General features: G+C 35.1%; 1 protein-coding gene across 1 annotated transcript; it reads right to left on the bottom strand.

Annotated features, from left to right (window-relative positions):
- Window positions 1-1946, bottom strand: LOC141347625 (1,25-dihydroxyvitamin D(3) 24-hydroxylase, mitochondrial-like). Its single transcript, XM_073852612.1, has 6 exons — window positions 1652-1946; window positions 769-959; window positions 586-679; window positions 409-502; window positions 235-326; window positions 1-153 (listed from the first exon to the last, which is right to left on the bottom strand). The coding sequence occupies exons 1-6, from the start codon at window positions 1889-1891 to the stop codon at window positions 1-3; spliced, it is 864 nt and encodes a 287-aa protein (XP_073708713.1). The 5' UTR covers window positions 1892-1946.
- Window positions 1947-16590: the final 14644 nt, after the last annotated feature.

The following is a 16590-nucleotide window of genomic DNA, read 5'->3' on the forward strand; positions in this document are numbered from 1 at the left end:
TTATGGGTCACACGTCAACTGATTGTGGAGCTCTTTAGTACCTGTGCTAAAAATACGGTCCCAGGCCGATGTGTGATCTTGCCATGTTTTCGTATTAAAGGTCTTGTGGAGCTCCACTGGCGTCACCATCATCAATCCAAAGGTGCTCATCATCTGAAAGTGAAAATACAATATGTGGATCTGTTTTGGGAACTATGACACACTTTAATTGGGTCAAAAAGATGGTCAATTTACCGTTTTCACTGCCGTGATGAAATCCATGGCCTCCTCGCTGATGCTATCTTGCAAGAGTCCAAAACGTTTGTCATAAAGCACATAGCAAATGGCTAAAAGACCAAAAGAGAAATAAACATTTAATGCATTTCATTATAGCAAGTCAGTACGTAGAAAACGTGGTGTGAAACTCACTTTCAAAGGACCACTTGTTCAGCTCAAAATACAAATCATCAATCTTCCCGTTGACTTGGGCTCTTCCGATCCTCTTTATCAAATCGGCTGAAACCTTTCCAAAAGACAACAAGCAGTCATTAATACAGTCTGTGCATAAATGTGAATTATACCTGATATTTCCCAAGCAGAACTCACTTCATTGATTTTGCCGTCCAGTTTCATGACCTCAGTTGGTTTCATGAGTTTCTGCTGGAAGGCGCTGCGCACCCGCTGCCAGTCCTTTCCTTCCCTATGAATGCATTTGTTTGCATTTTAGAATATTATGAAACAAAACCAATAAAATCTCACATGCATTTGTAACTGAACTATAATATTTACATTATGAGGAGCCCATAAGCCTCGTCCCGCATGTCTCTGTAGGCTTTCCATGGTTTGATCTCCAGTCTCTGAGGATAGTTGCCCTCCTTTCTGTAAAGAGCCTCCAGTAAACATGGAGACCCAATGTGAACTGACTCAAAAGAGCCCAGCTTCATCTGGAAGATCTTCCCAAACTTCTTATGGTAATGGATCTGAGGTTTAAAACACAAGAAACAAAGAAAAAACAGAGAAAACTAAATAAATGCACAAGAATAAATAAATAAATAAAAGTTTCATAAAAAAAATTAATTAAGCTATTATTAGGATAATAATAGCTTATAAGCATAAATAAAAATGTTTCGCTAAAATGACTCCTTTAAGCTTTTTAAATTAACTAAATTAAACTAAAATTTAAATGAAACAGGTTAATTAAAGCTTATAAGTCAATGTATATATGAATAATTAAATCATGCATTTATTATTAAAAAATCTGTAAACTTTAATAAACACTGAAGTTATAGTGTATAAATATGACCATTTTAAATGAAAGCCTACCATAATAGAAACATAGAACCATAAATAAAGAAAAAAAAAGTTAATTTATAGTGTATGTAAATAAGAAAAAAAATATAAATCCCACATAAATGGAAAGAAATGCATTTATTATTATTATTATTATTAATGAAAGCAATGCATACTGTTTGCATGTATTGTATTTCGTACATAAAATGTAATTATGAAATTAACTTTAAAGTTTTTTTTAATCGGACTAAAAATGCTAAATAAATAAAAATAAGTATAAATGATAAAGTAAATTATTATTAAAATACATACGTATTTAATATATAATGTTTTAATTTTTTTTAAAAAGTTTCATAATGCATAACAATAAAGAGGTTCATACCAGCGCCTCATGTTGTCTTTTTAAACCTCCTTTCCGGAGCAACTCGATGAGGCTTCCGAACAGCGGCCAGTTGGTTGGTCCAGGGATGGAGTCGAGACTGTGCGCACAAGGCGCGCTCCCTGCAGCATCCTTCGAGTCCAGCACGCACACGGAGGATGTGGGTTTACAGTGCTGAAGCCCGACAGACTTCTTCTTGAGCAGCTCCAGAATCTGAGGACCCTTTTGGATATGCACTCTCATCTTGGCGCGTGTGTAAAACGGCGTGCATAAAAGTGTTTGTGAAGTTTCTCTTAAATGCCACTATATATATACTCGCGCCCGTGTTTATCTCGGTCGGACGCGGCGACCAATCAGGAATCTTGTGTGGAAGTCGAGCCCACCATTCATTTATGGATCCGCTTTGGCGAGTACCGCATGACCCCACATAGACCGAGGAAGTGCCCTCAAACGCGCTTATAAATAAACATAACGGAGGTGACGAGGTTCGCTTTGAGCTGCCCTCAACTCCTCTCTCTGAGTCAACAAGGAGACCACGCGACGCCACGACGCGCAAATATTTGTTCAATAGCTCCTGTGCGCACTCGTGGCCAAAGGCGATCGGCAGTCGTGGTTGTTTGTACAGCGTTTGCGATGGAGCTCTAGAACATCTGGAACACGCCGGAATTTCATTGATGAGATCTCACATTTCATCATTATGCATCGTTATGCACACGTTTAGCACCGGATTCACAGTGAACTTTGAAAATAACTCTTCTAAAAGCTTTTTGTATTGAGATAACATTTTAATTTATTATGGTTTTAGAGTACTGGCAATAAATATATCAGGAGAGCTGATAGATAACATGGATGTTTGTCCATAAGCAACAAGATCCATAAGAGGAAATGCATATCTAAACGGTCCTGGAGTGGTGAAAAATTAAACTACAGATATTAAGTATTTAATTAATACCTTTAATTAAAATGACTTTTATATATATATATATATATATATATATATATATATATATATATATATATATATATATATATATATATATGTGTGTGTGTGTGTGTGTGTGTGTGTGTGTGTAAATCAAATGTCCCCACAAGGATAGGAATACCAGTAGATTTTGACCTTGTGGGGACATTTCTCAGGTCCCCATGAGGAAACAGGCTTATAAATCATGCACTATGAGTTTTTTTGATGAAGTAAAAGTGTGCACAGTCTCCTGTGAGGGCTAGGTTTAGGTGTAGGGTAGGTGTAGGGCGATAGAAAGTACGGTTTGTACAGTATAAAAACCATTACGCCTATGGAATGTCCCCATAAAACATGTAAACCCAACATGTGTGTGTGTGTGTGTATATATTGTATTGAAATAGCATACATTTATTATGGTTACATATGTGACCCTGGACCACAAAACCAGTCATAAGGTTAAATTTTACAAAACTGAGATGTATACATACCATGAAAGATCAATAAATATGCTTTCTATTGATGTATGGTTTGTTATGATAGGACAATATTTGGCCGAGATACATCTATTTGAAAATCTGGAATCTGAGGGTGCAAAAAAATCAAAATACTGAGAAAATCACCTTTAAAGTTGTCCAAATTAAGTTCTTAACAATGCATATTACTAATCAAAAATTACATTTTGATAAATTTACAGTAGGAATTTTACAAAAAATCTTGATCTTTACTTAATTTCCTAATGATTTTTGGCATAAAAGAAAAATCAATAATTTTGACCCATACAATGTATTTTTGGCTATTGCTACAAATATACCCCAGCGACTTAAGACTGGTTTTGTGGTCCAGGGTCACACATAGTTATGTAACATAAATGTTTGTCCATGCACATCAAGATACAATAAAATACAATAAAAATTGCATGTAAATATTGATTATGTTTCATAAGAAAATACTGCAGTTTTTCTAATTCAAAATTCATTGTTAATTGCAATTTCTTTATAATCATTTGTGAAATTAACCAGGCATTTCTGATGAAAAATTACTGTTTTTTTTTTTTTCAGTGTAAATGCATATTTACACAATTTTTTTCTGTTTTAAAGCTGCTATAAAACCAAGGGTTATTGGAGTACATTTTAGTATTTTTATTTTTAAAATTTCACATTTAATTCAGTGTCATTCGCTTGCTTGCTGTTTGTATGTAATTATTTGTGCAACTACTTGCAATTTTAGAATAAAAATGGTTTGAAAGTAAATCATACATTTATTTCAGTGCAAATATATTATATAACTGACATATTTGGCTGCAGGTACATTTAGTATTGTACATTTTTATAGCTGGAACATGTTAATGTGTGTATCGTATGACTTGTGAGCATGAGGTTTGGTTATAAAATTAGCCGGGTAAGCGTGTTGCCCAGTACCCAATGTGCAATGTCAAATCTGAACTCAAGCCCCTCTAGTAATCCCACGCTCATGACATAGTATAGTTTTACCAAAGTAGAGATATGTGGTACAGTAAACATGTTGACTCACAGCATACATAGGTCTTGTTGAAATAACCTTGAACCCTCGGCAGTGCTTGCTGTGCTGGCGTAGTATTTAACAACACTGTGTCCATAAAACACAGAGAGATTCATCAGGATTGGGTTTGCTAGTGGCTATGAGACAATGAGACAGTGTTCATTCAAAGTTATCATAACGTTCTCAAAACGTTAGCACAAAAACATTATTTATACATTGATTTTTTTGGAAAAATATTAGTTGGATGTTCATCTAAGATGGTTTAGAGAACATTTAAAAGTAATTTCAATAATGTCTGCAAAGTAATAAAATGGAACATCCCCCTATTGTTGTCCTTAACGTTCACATAACAAAGAAAAAACGTTTTTAAAACAGTATACTAACTTGTTTTATAGGAGTCGTCAATAGTGGACAAACATCTAATATCTAATGCTGGTCAGTTGAATTACAGCACTTAAGAAGTCTATTACATTTTTTTACACAGTAGGCCTATTTTTTTTAGAAAAAATATTTGAAACACAACCTGGGCATTTTGAAAAGGCTGATGGTAGTTTTGTTAATCATTCTGTTAGCCAAAGCAGATGTTTGTTTTTTGCTTATAATCTTAAAATGGCCAAATATTGGCTGATTTATCATATATATCTTGACTAGCATGATGATCAAATTGCACACACTGCAAAAAATACTTTTCTTACTAAGATTTTTTGTCTTGTTTCTAGCAAAAATAAATCAAGAATTTTCAAGACGAGTAAAACTTATTTTCTTGTTTCAAGTCAAAATTAAGTGCATTTTTGCCTAAAACAAGCAAAATAATCTGCCAATGGGATAAGAAAAAAATATATATTTTTTTTGTTTGAAAAAAGATTTTTTTGCTTACCCCATTGACAGATTATTTTGCTTGTTCTAAACTTAATTTTGACTTGTTTTTTTCTGAAAACAAGAAAATAATTTTTACTTGTCTAGAAAATATTTCTTGATTTAATAATTTTTTAGATATTTTAGCTGGAAACAAGACAAAAAATCTAAGTAAGAAAAGCATTTTTTGCAGTGCAGTAAGGTCACATGATGCTTTAAAATTGAACCTAGAAGTTGAAAGGGTCATTATTTTTATACTGTACATTTATATTTCCATCTTAAATCGCATTGTATATTAGATAAAATAATATGAATAATTTAATTTGAAAATACTAAATTAAATGAAAAAAAAAAAATTCTTAGGAATAGCACTTGATAATCATTTCATACTTTTTACCTGTCCCCAATGTCACTTTCCATCCTTTTAGTTAGTATTTTGTCTCTTTAAATAATAAAAGTCAGTTCCACATCCTCCAGGAAGTGGCATCATTATGGAGGGAAATAAGCAGCATGCACATCCGTGAGTACTGGCGATGGATTTAATGAATTCTACTCTTATGATGATATCTGAAGCACTGTTGGTTTTTCATATGTTTGTAATGCATAAACAGAAATGCCTCAAAACTGCTTGTTGGTTAACAGTGGAGATGTTTGGACTATAAACAGTGAAGCAAGTAGCATGAGTTTATAGTGACCTTATAATGGTGGATGCAGTTAGAATTAACCCTCATAAACAAACCTATAAACATATCAGCAATATACACATTAAAACATTACCTCTTGTTAACTTTAATGGCCTAAATTGACTAAAAGAATGTAGTATGAGCCAGTACTTAGGTTATTCAGGAACACATGGGTGGTCGTTTTTGGCAAAAACAAGGTATTAGAGCTTTTGACAGAACCACAGCCATGCAAGGACTTAAAATCCTCAACTTGTTTTGGTTATTTGGCAGTACAAGGCTCTGGAAGATTGTGGTTGTTGCAAGACTCTTTCTTTGGTTAATTTTGGTTAAGCTCCTTCATACTTGGGATTTTTGGATTTTTTTTTCTTGCCCAACACTGGTTTGACTTTTAGATCAAAAGAAATGGGAAAACAAGATACGATTGCACAAGAGTATCCATAAAAATACACATTGTTTTGAGAAAACTGTGGTTTTTGGCCGTGCAGAATCCCTGTCGTTATGTTAAGGTGCACTGGCAACAATTCACACCATCCACAATACCCAGTTCTGGGTCATTAATAAGCAGTTTTCCTTTGGTTACTTGGTGGCCTTTATGATATATGACTCAGGTCTGTGATTTTTTCCACTTGTTTGTGAGATGAAATATATGCCTGTACTTTATCTCTGTAGCACAAATAGTACAGAAGTTTAACAATGAGGTGATGTTTGGCTTAACAAACACTCTTGATTAAGACTAAATGACACGAAATCTGATGTTTTCTTCATGTTACGTGAACCTAATGAGTCTGCCTCATAAACTCTTTGACCTGAGAGCTGGCTTACACATATTAGACAGGCCGAAAACACATAAAGCGAACCAAAACTGATGACTCAAGTTTGAACGACCCCGGCTGATAGGGGCCACTGAGTTCAGAGACAACACATAAACACTAGTAGAGGTTGTTCATGAACAGTTTGTTCATTTTGCATGTGAAAAATGAAGAATTTAGGAGGTGTACTAATCATGGTTGGTTTTCATAATTTATCTTTGGTTGCGTATAAAGATTTCCTAATTTGGAGTTTGATCAAAGATTGCATTTGTGGACATGCTCAAGAAGATTGGGTATTGAAACTGTAACATTTTAACTGAACTCTGCTTGCATACACAGAATGGAACACCTCTTTAGATGTTATTTGTTAATTGCCACAAGGAGGATTGCTAAAACATTGCTTTGCTTTGTTCACAAATTCTCATACCACATTTCTCAGCCACATCTGTTTCTCGTGCCGTTTGACGACCTTAGCTGTCCTTTTTTACACAATTAGGTTGCATTCCACAGCATCAAGGTGTTGAAGGATTTGTGCATGTGAAATATAGTAAGAAATGTCCCCTCTTGTGTCATTCCACCTGTCACATCAAGGCAAACCCGAGGAACCGATCTGGTCCAATAGCATCATTTTGCTGTCAATGTACAGTGTTTTTACGCTGTTTGGCCAGTGATTTACAGAGGGCATTTGGGAACGGCTCAGCCCCAGATACCTCTGTGAACTCGCTGACCTGAGGTTTTTCTTGCACAAACAACTCAGAAAGGGATAAGGCTTTCCTCTATTTTACACACTCGAGACCTCAAAGAGTAGATCCATAATTGCAATGCACAATTATCATAATGGTTTTATGTAATTAAATGGGTAGTTGATGCATGTTTGTGTCCTAATGTTTGGTTTTGTTGACAGCAGGGGAAAAACAATGCAAATTGTAAATAAAGTGGAACTAACGATAGATAAGAGACTTTCCTATCTTTTGTTGATGACATCAAATGCTGTCCAGTCAAACTCTTTTCATTTGGTTAAGAATGACCACAGTTTATTTTAAGAATTATTGGCCATGAATCATTTATAAATTATGAAATGTTCATGAGAATTTTAAAAGCTTTCAGCTTATATCTTTTTGACAGATATTTGTCTTGTGTTTTTAGCAAACTCAATTCATTTCTCAGTGAACAGGACTTAATGTCTTCATTTTCCATCTCAATTAAGTAAATGTAACTTGATTTAACCCCTTAACTGTCACTTCCATTTTTGAACAGAGACATGAAAATGAAGAATTCAAACATAATTTTTCATAATTCATGAACAAAAACATTTTGTAATATGAATTTAATCTAATTTTTCCATGTAAATTCATTGTCTGATTTTAAAATGGCTTTCAAAGGGTGAATTTTGATATTTTAAGTTTTCAACTGATATATCATTTCTTATGATTTCTAAAGTGTGAGAGAAAAAGGCAACAGTGAAGTCTGTTTATGACAAAGGTCAGAACTCCTGTTATGAAGTAGATTTTGGAGGTGCACTCTTGTCATAAAAGAATCTATTATTTTTCCTACATAATTTGTAACAAACAAAAAATGTAAAATATCTATTTAGGAGCCTTAGACCTTTCCAACAATATATAGTTTGTCATGATTAGATTAGGATTTATTTGTAAAATGGTGAAGAAACTTAGGCGTCCCACAGAGTGGACGGGTGACAGTTAAGGGGTTAAGGATGCTTAGATGTTTCTATTGCAAAACAAGACAAAAATATTGACATGTATGTGACATTTGATGTCATAACTTAAAGGGATATTTCTCCCAAAAATGAAAATTTGATGTTTTTCTGCTTACCACCAGGGCATCCAAGATGTAGGTTTCTTCAGTAGAACACAAACGAAGATTTTTTTTAACTTAAACTGTTATAGCCTGTTAGTCATATTATGGCAGTGGATGGGCACCAAACCTTTGAAAGTAAAAAAAAAAACATGCACAGACAAATCCAAATTACACTCTGTGGCTCATTACGATACATTAATGTACTAAGACAAGAAATTATCCATTTTTTTGTGAGAAACTGAACACTATTTATATAGTGTTTTTTTTTTTTTTTTTTTAACCTCTGAAATGTCCAACTGTCCCGAGCGCGTGCTCAGCATCCAGCTCATTACATGTGCGCACGGCGTAGTATACTCAAACACCGAAAGGGAAAAAAATGATTGCTGCAGACCCTCTAAGTTTATGGGTGTGTTGATATCCAGCCGAAGAGCAAGCAACCATAACTTCAAGCGATCAGGCTCAGAAGTTGGGAATCGATGAACAGTCACCAGTCCCGAATGAGTTCGGACAAGCAAAAGTAATATTTTAGCTTTAAATCGGTTTGAACAATCTGGATAAGCACAAGTAATTATCATTTTGAATATCCGCTATACCCACAATCTCTGATGCACTGTGTAAACAATAGAGTGTCATATACACTCGACAGGTTGCTTTCGGCGCTTACGTATACTACATCAGAGTGCGTACACATGTGACATGCTGGACATCAATGTATCGTCATGAGCCGCAGGGTGTAATTTGGATTTGTCTGTGCGTGTTTTTTTTTTTTTTTTTTTTTTTTTTACATTCAAAGGTTTGGTGCCCATCCACTGCCATTATATGATTAACAAACTGCAACGGATTGAGTTAAAAATCTTCATTTGTGTTCTACTGAAGAAACAAAGTCACCTACATCTTTGGTGCCCTGGAGGTAAGCAGATAAACATTACATTTTCATTTTTGGGTGAACTATCCCTTTAGTATGAATTTACATTATATGACTTTCTGATCCAATTTAAGACCTTCGTTTAGGGAAGGATAAATTAAGACATTTTAAGACTCACAGAAACTCTGTAATTTATTATATTTTTCAGTATGTGCAGTTCATAGTAATATTAATAAATTTCATTGTTTAATTTGAAGGATTATTTTTTACATTGTAAACAAACCTTTTTTATGATAATCTTGAGTCAAGAGGACATTTAATTCCATTTGATGAGATAGATTGCGTTGACACTTAATATTCAGTCTAAAGTCTGTGTCTTCAATGCAAACCAGTTCAGTTCCATCTGCATCCTTCAGTTATAACCCTGATTGACCTCATTTAAGAGTCACAAAGTCCACTCCGAAAATCCAGTCAGAACCAGTACACGTTGGAGATCCACTTTTGCACAGCCTGGAAAGGAAAGGGTTAAAACTGAGTTGATAGATCAACGGGTGCAATCAATAGCAGTTTCCCCAATCAGCTACTCTATTTGCATATATGTCAGAGTAAACGTATGTTACCTGCCAGCAGAGAGAGATTATTAACATTTTTGAGCTCATCCTGTGCCCACATGTACAAAGCATTCTTCTGCTGGAATGTCCCTGCTCTCAGATGGATGAGTCAAAAGACTTTGGCTCTGAAGAACAGCAGAGGAACAGTTTATAGCTCATGATGTGATGTTTAAATATGCCCCAGAAGAAAACAGTCACACATGAGTCAATAGTACAGAGCTATAAAATGAATGTGGAGGACTTTTGAGAAAAGAAACTCTAAAAGAGGCATGTTAGAGTGCTGGGGTCATTTTCTTAGGAGAAACATCTGAGAAGGGAGAAATTTAAAGTCAGGTTGTTCTCCATTTAATCTTATTGCTTTTTATGAGGAAAAACTTGAGATATTAAAAAAGTCTCATTTCTGTTGTGTCTTTCCCGTAAGATATAGTTCATTATCTTGTTTTTGCACGCTGTACTTCGTAAACAAACTGTTTTGATGTCGTAAGAGGATAAGCACAAACACTTTAAAACCACCAGTGGCTCACTGCCATGAGAACTATAGTGAGTTGATTACATGGTTTAGTTTCCCAAAAAACAAAGCGGCAAAGCCAGATTTGTGTTTCTTAACCCTCTGATGCGTGATGTCTGCTTAGATAGGCAGAATGGTAAACTCTTTTTTTGTCAGTAACTTACACATAAAAATGTACATTTATTAGTGTTGATGTTTCAAGAGGCTGATGATTTTAATTTTTAACCTCTTATGAAAACCTTTAGTAATCAAATATCTCATCTAGTGTTGAAATAGTATTTGTTTGTTCAAACAGTGTGTCCATGTCTAATGGATTTATGTTTGGTGGTGGTGGTGGTGGAGCATTATGTGTTTACGTATATACAGTACTTATTTACAAAAAAAACAGTAGGCTACTTGTTTACAAAAAAGTGGAAAGAGTGAGCAAAATCGTTTTAATCCTCTTAAAATCAGATTGTTTTTTAAAGACTATAAACAACTTATCAAGTCACATACACCAAAACTCAGATTTCTGACTCGCTCATAATCCCGAGCGATTGCATGGTGCCAGTAAACTGCCTGACTCACAGGTGATGAAACCCCTCGTCCCCCATGACCCCAGCCAAGCTACTTAAAGCCTCGGGTAAATTTGCTGAAGCTCTTGACCTTAGATACTATGTCCCGCAGGGCGCATAAACCCTATCTAGGGTGCAGAGCCTTTCGGAAACAAGCAGAAATCCAGCTGGCCTTATCTTATCATGTTATGAGTAAGCAAACAGGAGCACAGAAAATGTCAGCCTGCACATCACCCTACACATATCAATCAACTGAGAACTCAAGTGCTAACCTATTGATTAGTTTGGTGAAATTTATTGTAGGTTCTTTATCGCACCAGCCATTTGATGGCTTTGTCTTCCATAGAACTGAATGAATTTCCATTGTGCATGTGCACATGCTGTTTGTGTTTTAGCAGTTGATTCACTGAGGGAATTATGCAGATCAGAGACAAAATCAGTGGTAGCAATTGTAACAGAGTAAATCCATCCAGACGATGAGCCGTAAAACTTTCAGACTGGGAGCTTGAGGTTGTTTAACGGAAGGTTAAAAACATTCCCATAAATCTGGCAGCAATTACTGCTGCCGTGATGACCAGAAAATGTCCACAACCGGCCCTTTTAAATGATTCATCCCCAATGAAATTAAAACTGGAGTTTCGTGGAACTTTTCTGAACTCATGGCCTGTTTACTGAATTCCCCAATAATGCTTTTAATACAGTACCATTGCCCTCTATGATTTTTAAATCAGTCTTTGCACTTTTTTTTTACTATGGTTTTGCATAATAAAATATATTTCAATGACTTTGAGTGTACTCAGTGGTTGCTAGGGTCAGTTGCCACATTAGATCTATCTCTATCTACTCTGTCTATCTGTCTGTCTGTCTGTCCATCCATCTATCTGTTTATATCTATCTATCCATCCGTCTGTCTGTCTGTCTGTCTATCTGTCGGTCCATATATCTGTCTGCCTATCTGTCCATCCATCTGTCTGTTTATATCTATCTATCTATCTGTCTGTCTGTCCGTCCATCTATTTATATCTGTCTGTCTGTCCGTTCATCTATCTGTCTGTCTATCTGTGCATCCATCTATCTGTCTATCCATCTGTGCATCTATCTAATTATCTGTCTCTCAATCCTGTCCATCCCTCCCTCCATCTATCTACGTATCTATCTTCAGTCCGTCTGTCCTTCCATCAGTCTATCTTCACTTTACTTATTGCCAGGGAGTTGCTTTGCGTAGTTGCTTGGGTATTTGTGGTGGTTATTTACTCACTCAATTCAATCTGTTTGTATCTGTCTAGACAAAAAATAGAAGAATAGATCAATCAGAGAGCCTGTTTACCTACATTAGATTTAATAGGCGTTGACAGCTTAATGCGAGCCGCTCAGTGCCCCAAAGGGCCGCTTGACAAAAATGCTCCGGTTTACCGTCAGTGGTGTTGCTCGTAGTGCAGGGACCACCATCACTGAGCCTCAGTGCTATTTATAATGCTTTCAGCGCCCAACAGATGCAGGAGATTTATTACAGCCACATGTCTCCAACAGGGATCATTAACCTTTTGGGACGACAGTGCCATAAAATCTTTCAAATGTTTAGGAAGAACTCCTGCTACTCATTTCCGATGTCCCTCAGAAGTGACTCATTGATATTACGAGCTCATCGCCGCTTGTTATGATGGGAGTTGTATAAGTGACGTGCCACGGCAACAGGTTGCAATCTTTCACGGTGATTGCTTAATATTTCTTGATATTTGGCCAGCATGTAAGTACAATAACTACAGGCTGATTCAAATCACTCAGCTCTCACTTCAAGCATTTAATAAAAGACATTTTCTAAAAAATAAATGAAATGTAGCGAATGTCTGTCCATGCTGTCCAAGACTGCTGTTGAGAACAGGTGTTATCATATTAAAGTTCTGCATATGATTGGATACAAATTTGACACGTCCTTACTGATGGTTGCTAGGCCATTGCTATGTACAGTTATTGTTTAATGGCCCACTGTGAAGTCCAGAGCAAATCGTAAAGCTAATTATGAGCAGTAGTTGTAGTGATGCTTGCATTACAAAACACCAAAGAAAAAGTCTCCTATATTTGGGAATGTCTCAAAACAATATGCCACTAATATAACAATTTGTCCTTCTCTTGACTTCCAGATGCTTGATGTATTTTACAGGCACGGTGTTTGGCTTTGTTGACCTCTCCTCATCATGGTGAAGTTTTAAAGCATGGAGCATTCCCTCAAACCACGCCAGAGCCGCATGACTTTGGCACGCTGACTCTTGGGACAAATGTTGTAATGCCTGTTCTTTGAGCGGAAGAGCGAAGTTACAAACACCCGACCACATTTTCCCTGTGTTCAGCCTCTGGTGGAAACTCTCCAGATTTCATCTCTGTTCCGTTCATGGCAGCACACGAGTATCTGTGCGCTCTCAATGACCTGCCCGAGCCTGTTGTTTTGCCTGCCGCTGTGTTTTCTCAAATTACGTCAACTTCCTTGAGTTCCCTGAGTGTAACACTAAATTTACGAGTAGGTTGTGCAACCACAAATTCTTCCGCTTGATAAAAGACGATGGGGAAACTATAGCCCGGGGACTGTTTCTGTTCTACAGTAGAACAACAGATATGTTTTAGTGCTGCCAGGGACACCTTGTTATGATCGCCCTTTGACTTTTTTTGAGTTTCCGTATGACACGCTCTGTTCTGCACTGAAAAATCAACACTCAATCTGGAGATCGACTCGTAAGCTGTAGTTGTTTTCTGTGGGACAGCTGCTTTGCATGATGTTGTAAACAATCCATTAGTTCCCAGCATGCATTAGAATGCCCTATATTTGTATCTTGTATATTTAGTAGTTTTGCTAAGGCCGATACTTATAATTAGGGTTTGTTGTCAACTCTAGGTATTACATTTTAGTGTGTATTTCTAAGCATTTTTAAGCAAGTTTTAATTGTTCCAAGCAGAAATCATTGTTGACTTTGATTTGACTTTGTTACTTGGTTGCATATAATTTCTGTTGCGTTCATTTAAATGCATTTTTATTTGGATAAGTTGCATCATATTCTACAGAAAAGGTTCAAAGTCAGAGTTGGAAAATCTTGAAAAAAAAAAGTCTCTTTTCCCACAAATTTTATATGTATGCAAATTGTACAATACCTAAGGTAATTGTGCAGTTAATTCTCATATTGTATTTTCAGAACGTTTTGGAATTATTATTTTTTTTCTCCTCAAATTTGTCACTACTGGAAGACAATAACATATTTTTGTAATAGAAACGCCCCCATTAAGATTTTGTGATCTACCTAAAGTTTTCAGAGGTAAATCAATAAAAATAAAAATTTTAACACACTTTATGAGATTTGTTATATTCTGAATCCAGTCTTTCTTTGTAAAGATGATCATACTGATGTCAAAGTTAAGAAGTCATTAGTTTGAATATGCATTAAACCAAAAACTGTCATAATGGCTTAGTTTATAATTCAATATACTTGATTTTTGACAAAACTAACTATACATTTCCAGTAGTGACGCTAATGTTTTGGCAGCAACCACATCACATTACAGAATTTTAACTTGCATAATAAAACACTACTAAAACATTCTAAAATGCTAAAAATTTACATTACTGAACTAAGAGTTAGTTTATTTTCCCTAAATAACCAAATAAAGGATTATGTGTTCCCCTTTGTCACTACTTATACAATGATGACATGTTTTGGTTGTGACAATTTTTAGGGAATAATAACAACCCCCCAAAATCAAGGATGTCTCTACTGGAACTCCACGAAATGTTTTGGTAGTTATTTTTTTCGGTAGTAACAATTTTAGATACTTTTGAGCCTACTTTAAAGATGTGCTAATCAGCATATGGTTAGCTAGTACAGTTCTGAACAGTTGCACACACAAACTAAATGCTATGGAATGACTCCCAAAAAAGTGTGCTTAAATGCAGATTTTTTTTTTTTACTTCAATGGAATGAAATTGAAAATACCCAATTAATATTGATTTTTTTTTAACATCCTCTATGCATACTTTGCAGTATATTCAAAAATATATAAGCATTAGTTTCCCATTTTTAATATCAGCATTATATTTTTCAGTGTATTTCATATTTTGTTTGGGACGTGCTGTACTGAAGACATCCATGCCATGCATTCAGCAGTAGATTGCATGTACTGTATGTATGTGTGTGTGTGTGTGTGTGTGTGTGTGTGTGTGGGTGTGTCAGGAGGTCAGCGCTGGTGTTCTGCTGGATGGATGCCAGCACTGGGGTTCAGGCAGTACCTGTGCTCTGTGTGTTGAACTCCAGCAACTACAACCACACACTCAATCACCATTGTGCACTGCATGACCTCTGCCAGCATCTCCCTCACACCAGTCTTCATTAGTTCACTAATTATTATGAAAGGAATCACAAAAATATATCTGCATTTCAGCCTTAAATCAAAGAAGAATAAATTATTTATGCAATACAAGATATTTATTGCATAAAGAACACAAAACTATTACCAACACTATAAAGTTTATTCTGTGATTATTTTTGTCATTTTTTTTTTCATTTATTTTAGATTGACAGTTAGATTTTGTGTCATAGTTTTTTTCAGTGATTCTGATTTGAAGACTGTACAGCAAATGCTATCATAATTTATAAATTATGCAGTTTAAATCAAGTGTGCACTAATGATCATAGTGCACACTTCAGTAATCTGAATTAAATGGCTAAATGTGACCTTTGTGATGGCAAAATCATTTTCATTTAATCCTTAAATTTTTATTTCTTATTCATGCAATAGTAAATATTTATTGCATAATGTAAATGTAATAATTCATGGCAATATATTTTATTTGAACAATGTAAAAAATTACAGCAATATGAGAATTAAGCTACTGATTTCATGACAATGTAGCACTTTTGTCTCAGATTTCTTTTCATAATACGCTTTTTTTCCAGTTATGATGCAGTCTATGATATCTGGTAAAATGTTACACAAGCTTTGCAATGGCATCCAAGTTTACATGATATTGGGGATTGAAAATCTCATATTGGTCCAACATCATTCTGAATATATAAAAACATTTGCATTTCACCCATTTCACCCTATTTTGTTTAATAAAATATTTTTTCATACAATAAGATTTTTTTTGGTACATTTATTTTAACACACATACAAAGACAATTTGACCACAGATTTTATGACAGTTAAGCACTTTGTTTTAATTTGTGTAATTCTTTAATGATTTTGAAGATCAAAATACAAATTATTTAAACAATACTGGCACTATCGGTTTGTTATTTATTTATTTGATTGTCATTTACTTTTAAAAATGACACACTTGTGACCCTGAACCATAAAACCAGTTTTGAGTAGCACAGGTACATTCATAGCAGTAGTCAAAAATACATTGCATAGGTCAAAATTATCGATTTTTCTTTTATGCCAAAATCAATAGGATATTAAGTAAAGATCATGTTCCATAAAGATATTTTGTACATTTTCTGCCATAAATATATCAACTACAAGTACTTTGCATTGCTAAAAACTTCATTTGGACAACTTTACAGGCAATTTTCTCAACATTCTGATTTTCTTTGGACCCTCAGATTCCAGCTTTTCAAAATATTGGCCTGAGAAACCATCAATGTGAAGCGTATTTATTCAGCTTTCAGAAGATGTACAACTCTTAATTTAAAAAAAGTTTTGTAGTCCAGGGCCACATATACAAAAATAGCCACCAATGATTCTGATTTGATGACTGTACAGCAAATGCTACCA

This window comes from Garra rufa, chromosome 12 (assembly GCF_049309525.1).
Source record: "Garra rufa chromosome 12, GarRuf1.0, whole genome shotgun sequence".
In the NCBI taxonomy this organism is placed as follows: domain Eukaryota; kingdom Metazoa; phylum Chordata; class Actinopteri; order Cypriniformes; family Cyprinidae; genus Garra; species Garra rufa.